This window comes from Eptatretus burgeri, chromosome 14 (genome assembly GCF_056783735.1).
Source record: "Eptatretus burgeri isolate ZD-2024b chromosome 14, Ebu_testis_v1, whole genome shotgun sequence".
NCBI classification, from domain to species: domain Eukaryota; kingdom Metazoa; phylum Chordata; class Myxini; order Myxiniformes; family Myxinidae; genus Eptatretus; species Eptatretus burgeri.
Window position 1 is genome coordinate 51317450 of NC_140974.1, and position 6303 is coordinate 51323752.

At 40.2% G+C, this 6303-nt stretch overlaps 1 protein-coding gene across 1 annotated transcript; it reads right to left on the reverse strand.

Annotated features, from left to right (window-relative positions):
• Positions 1-2415: 2415 nt before the first annotated feature.
• Positions 2416-3405, reverse strand: LOC147013178 (type-1 angiotensin II receptor A-like). The gene has a single exon (XM_085853473.1). It carries the CDS (start codon positions 3403-3405, stop codon positions 2416-2418), a length of 990 nt encoding a protein of 329 aa, XP_085709599.1.
• Between the last annotated feature and the right edge of the window lie 2898 nt (positions 3406-6303).

The following is a 6303-nucleotide window of genomic DNA, read 5'->3' on the forward strand; positions in this document are numbered from 1 at the left end:
TAATAAATTCAATAGGTCTATTTTCCTGATGAAGCTTGCTGGGAAGTGGGTGTAACGTCGCCTGAGACCAGATATGCTCTTGCTTCTTTATTACTCAATTAGCAGAGTATATCTAGTTGTCCCCCACCCCTTTGTCAAGGTCAGAGACAGAGACATTAAAATGAGCTCCGTCCAACAGACCATCTGTCCATGTAGCTTTGTGTATGCGACATTTCAAAAACGGTTGAACATTTAGTTTTCACATTGCAGATATCCACTCATCATTACATTATCTCAACCTGATTAGATCACTGATGTGATAAGTTGAACTATGTTGCCATGACAACCATCTCAGTAACTTGGCTTGTGTATTGTGATATACATATATATAGTGTCCACAAATTATCGTTCCAAATTCAAACTCTAACATAAATTTTAATCTGATACAACAATGTGGTTTGATGCATGTGAAAGGGTATTGCTCGAAGTTTCATTGTCAAAATTTGTCAATATCATCATCCAACTCTGAATGGGCTTGCGCGGACTGCATTCAGATATCTCGCGAACCTGTTCAATATCCTCACCATTTGTGCTTTGCCAGCCTGCCCCCTTCCTCTGCAGGATGGGTTCTGCATATTGCATACTTATATATTTAAAATGATGGTTCTATCTCAATGGTGGCTGACTTCTGCATCATCCTAAAGCTTCGTTGAACCTGTGTCACTGATTTTGTCTCTATAAACCAGACGACACAATGCGCTGTTTCTTGTGGGGACAAAATTTGCAGCAAATGTGATGTCGTGTCACAGGGGACACCTAGAAGGAAAAAAAGGTCAATAAAATTTTGAGAAATCTTTTGATATGCAGTAAACAGCATCGTTGAATCTCTTCTTTAAAAAAAAAATTCATGACAGTTTGAATTTGGATCGGAAATTTGTGCACACCCTCCCTGTAAATTAATATTTACTAGCATAACCCGCGCTCTGCGCGACATGTTGGGGTGGGTGTGTTTGAGAAAGGAACTGATGCAGAGTATCAGTCGTAATTTTACTTTAATACAGTAAGTGGAATACGATTTCACTGTTTCAGAACCATTTTATTTACTTTTTTTTGTACCATGCACCTCATATGGTCTTTGAGATAATGTAAGCCGAATATCACGTTACTCGAGCGCAGAACAAAGTTGAAGATAGCGCGACACGAAACCACAAACTCGGAAATAATGTATAAGATATCACTATTATTGTTTTTATTCATTTTTTTATTTTCTTCCTAGTTCTGTATATTGTATACTTATATATATTATTAAAAAAATCATCTTTGGCATTTCTTGGACTATAATTGTGAGTACGGTATCTCATTCGAATATTTTTGAACGCTCCTCGTATGTAAATCTTACATGTATGTAATAAATAGATGACCATTGTATTTCTATCCTCTATGGATGTCCTCACTCCTACTTATGCTTTAGTACTGCAATGTATATATATATATATATATATATATATATATATATATATATATATATATATATATATATATATATATATATATATATATATAATTAATACATGTGGGTGAAGTTTTTATAAATATAAATATATATGCAAGTATGAATATATCTATATATATATATATATATATATATATATATATATATATATATATATATATATCTCTCTCTCTCTCTCTCTCTCTCTCTCTCTCTCTCTCTCTCTCTCTCTCTCTCTCTCTCTCTCTCTCTCTCTCTCTCTCTCTCTCTCTCTCTCTCTCTCTCTCTCTCTCTCTCTCTCTCTCTCTCTCTCTCTCTCTCTCTCTCTCTCTCTCTCTCTCTCTCTCTCTCTCTCTCTCTCTCTCTCTCTCTCTCTCTCTCTCTCTCTCTCTCTCTCTCTCTCTCTCTCTCTCTCTCTCTCTCTCTCTCTCTCTCTCTCTCTCTCTCTCTCTCTCTCTCTCTCTCTCTCTCTCTCTCTCACGGATACATCTGTAAAGTTACAAACTGCATACTCACGGTACAGAGACAGCTTTATAGAACTTTGTATGAGAAGTACATGGGCGATGTGTCCACAACCTGAGAGGAAGTTTTGAGGCTACAACTTGAGGCTAAACGAGCCATGAAAGTAATTTTTGTCAAACAGAATGAACAATTGGTCTCAAATTGAAAAGGCTGTATTTTTTTTAGTGCAACACAATTAACGTTTTTAAAATTCATAAAATAATTTAAATTGATCGATTAACTTAAGCTTTTCTGATCACGAGAGACGGGTATTTTTGCTTGCTTTTCTCGACACTGAGGATGGTTACTTTTTGAAGTTTAAAATAAGACAGGGTAGCAAGAAAAAATAAAAACAAATACGGCAGTGCACCCTTTGAATTTTTTTGAACTTTCAGAGTGATGCCCTGTGAAGCCACCACCACAGCACGACCAGAAAATAGCTGTTACTCAGTGCCTTTGGAATTTTCAGGAACAACGCGCTGACCAAAGAAGCACCGCAACAACTGGTCCCAAGGTATCATGGTCCAGAGGCAATAAAGCACGGGGTTAATGCAGCTGTTTAACATTCCCAATGCCATCAGCAACTCGCCGATTGTGTTGAAGTCAACGACATCACTGTAGGTTTGTGTTGGCACATTGTTGCTGTAGAGATTGAAGAGCGTGTAGGGTGACCAGATGGTGAAGAAAATGCTGATTAAGCAAACTAGAATGCGTAGAACTTTATCTGTACGGAACTTATTCTGCTCAGATGCGTGAAGCTTGGATATTTTATAGAACATAAGGGTGTAGCATGTCAGCACCACCACGAATGGGACAATGAACCCCACCATGTTGAAGAGCAGCCCGTTCAGTGGTTCATTACCCATGTTCCACACCAGAAAGAATCTTTTGGACACCGTGTAACCACAAAGCGTCAAGTTGTTGTAGTTCGCCGTACCTACACCATGATTGGTAACAACCCCGAGAAGCAGTGCTGTGACCCAGATGACTGAGATAGTAAACAGTGCGACACGTGTGGTGCGCAGTTGAGTTGTTCGGAATGGAATCAGCACAGCCATGCAGCGGTCCAGACTGATCCAGGTCACCGTGAGGACACTGCCAAAGACGCTTGAACACATGACAAATGAACCGGCATAGCATCCCGAGGATTGAAGTCGCCAGATGTAACGGTCACGCACATACATTGCCCACATAGGGAGAGGTACAATCACCAGCATGTCAGCCAGAGACAAGTTGAGGATGTACATGAACGTGGTCGAGCGGCTTTCCTTAATTTTCAAGGCAGCGATGAATATGACCATTGAATTAGCCAGGACGCCAATTGTGAAAATGAAGATATAGAGCATGGGTAGCACCTGCAACAATAACAAGTGCACAGGAGGCCACTCTGGTTCCAGCACAGAGGAGTTCGTACTTGGCTTTTCCGCGTCCATTCTGCCTATACAGCGGTATCGAGTATCACATGCAGGATCTACAAAATCCGAAGTGCAGGTATTTTGACTCTTTGGGGTGGTTCTATCGTGGCCGGCTTCTGAGAGCAGAGTCTTCCTTGTGCAGAACCGTGAAACACTCACAAATAATGTCTTTAATACGATCAAATCGAGTCCAAACCGTGGAGCATTTAATTAACTCAACGGGACCATCAGAGCGCTGGCTGGACCTCCAGGAATAGGAGCTTTGCGTGTATACAAGTCTCCCCCAGGGCATAAACTCGTTTGGACCGAGAAGACCGTCATGTTTGAGAAAGAAATTGCCAGAAATATTCAAGAAATCAATTATTCCAATAGAAAAAGAAAAAGTTTGAGACATTTGTATTTGAAGCCTTGGAGGTATAAAAATGTTCCACAACGGAACAAAATGAAAACGACTCCAATTGAAATCCATGTATGGTTGTCCGTACTGCAGCTGCGTTTGAGATGTTTTCACTTTCGTTTCTCACGCTTGACTAACTTTTGGTAGAGGAAGGTGAGCAAGATGTCCCCATCGGGAACAATTACCCCACCCTTGTTTCCATTCACCTGCCTTGGTCCGTTACACCGTGGTTGTGGTCAGGAAGGTGGCCAAGGTGAGAATCTTGCTCCACCCGAAGCCATACATGCAATGGTTCCATGGAATGAATGCTTTTTATTCCACATGTGAACCCATATGTCACACTTTGCAAATTTATAAACTTATTGATCATTGTGGTATCTCGAAAAATCAATCGATTATGTTTGTTTCGTCCTCTTTAGACAGTGAAATTTTGTTTCATAATTGTATTGCATGTTTCTTCATTATATACTCCACAAATGCTAGTTATTTGATGCTGAATCAATTGGATAATAAAGTTAAAATATTAACGATTTACCATGGTACCAACACAGAATGGATTCCAATATGTACATCAGGCATTCAAAACGTTCTTCAAACGAGATACAAAGTACTCGCTACTCACAATCATAGTCCAAGACACAATGTTATTTCTTATTTTTTTCAATGTACAAGTGTAACGAAAAAAAGAGCAATCAGAGATTGCAGATGCTTGCCAAGACTTCTTTTGAGTGGAGTATTTAAGAGGTTTCAGGGTAAATCCAATATGACTGCCAAGCCATGTGACCAATGACAACATATGTGTGAACCTTTAGTTTCTCATGGAAAGGTGGTCATACGTGTGAAGTTTTGCCTCGATCTGTTCAGCCACTTCAGAGAAGATGATTTTTGAAGGTTTTCTTTTTTTAACAATAGGGCTGCGGAAACACGTGACCGATGACATCATCAATTTCTTTTCTGTGGACCATTTTATTCCGAGATGACCCTAAAAATTGTTCATACTGATTGGATGTGGCGTTCTACAAATGCAATTATGACATCATAACGAAGGCATCTATGATGTCATAAAACTGACACTCATTCCCCATGAGGAATAATTGCTACTTTCCAAGTTTCAATTTTTTTCCATGGTGTGGTTTCAGAGACACAAAGGTCCAAAGTTTTTCCGTTTTTCCAATATGGCTGCTATGCCATGTGACCTATGATGTTGTCCATGCAATTTCTCCGAAATTAGCATAATGGGTTTGAGGGTGATAAAAGCAATAATAAAATTTATTTAATTAAACCTGATGTTAAAATAAACGTATTAAATCTGAAATGGAAAAGTACTCAAATGTGGTATGATTCAATGTGCTTGAACATGTATCTATTTTAAATTTTAATTAACATAATCATATCTTTCATCTGCAATGAAAAATATCGACCTGTCTAGTAAACTTAATCACTCAAGCAAGCACTCTATTCAAAACCAATGATAAGGAAACAGCTGGCTTGACAAGTGCTAGCGACTGCTTAATAATTCAACACACCCAAGTCATATTGTCTTAGCCTGAGAGTAAAGAAGAGTTAAGAAGGTAAGGCAGGGGTCTTTCACTCAGAGTAGTTAATGCATGGAATTGTCTCCCAAGAAAGGTACTGGTAGCAGAAAGAGTAGAAAGGTTCAAATTGGAATTAGATAGTTACTGAGATGCATTGGAGATCGAGAGGAATTGCAGGGATATTCGCAGGACTTGTAGGTAGCTTGAGTATGGATGGGTTATTGTATCTTGTGTTGGTGGAGTGCAGACATGATGGGTCAAACAGACTCCTGCTGCCAAAAGTTCCTTGTAAATCCTTTTCAACAACAACCCCAACAACAATCATGTGACAAAATGGGTAAAAACAAACAACAACATCAACAACCACAATCTTGTGACGGTTGGGCTTGCAGTGCTGCCCACCAGAATCCCGTGATGTCATCTGTGAGGAAAGGAATCTGTGAAAAAACAATGCTGTGAGGAAAGTCTACTTTCAATTAGAGTCCCTATATACTAAGAGTAGCGACACCTTGCAATTGGAAGCTGTGGTGTCGTGGTAGAGGTGCTCCAAGGCAGACACGAGCGGGGGAACAGTTCAACCCTGCTTTATTGCACGAGCGAGAGCGTGAGCGTACGTTGCCCGTAACTCCCCTTTATTACGTACTCAATGCACTCTACAAGCCACACGACTTACAGGCTCCCAGGCCACAACGGCTACAGCAACTACGACGACGCCTCAGGCGGTGCGCACTCCTATATCCCGTGCAAGCACGTGATCACTCTAACCACTCCTCCACCATGCCCCCCCACATCATGCCCTGCCCCCGCAGGCCCGCTACACCACAGAAGCCATTTTGTTTCCATCGAGTGCGGCACATCGAACATGCACCCATTACGCATGAAGTGTAATGTGTCCGTTTTTTACATCAAACTCTTTCTCTGTGCCCAAAAGGGAGAATATATCACTTAATGCTTTATTTTGTTCTTCCAACACATCAAAATAAA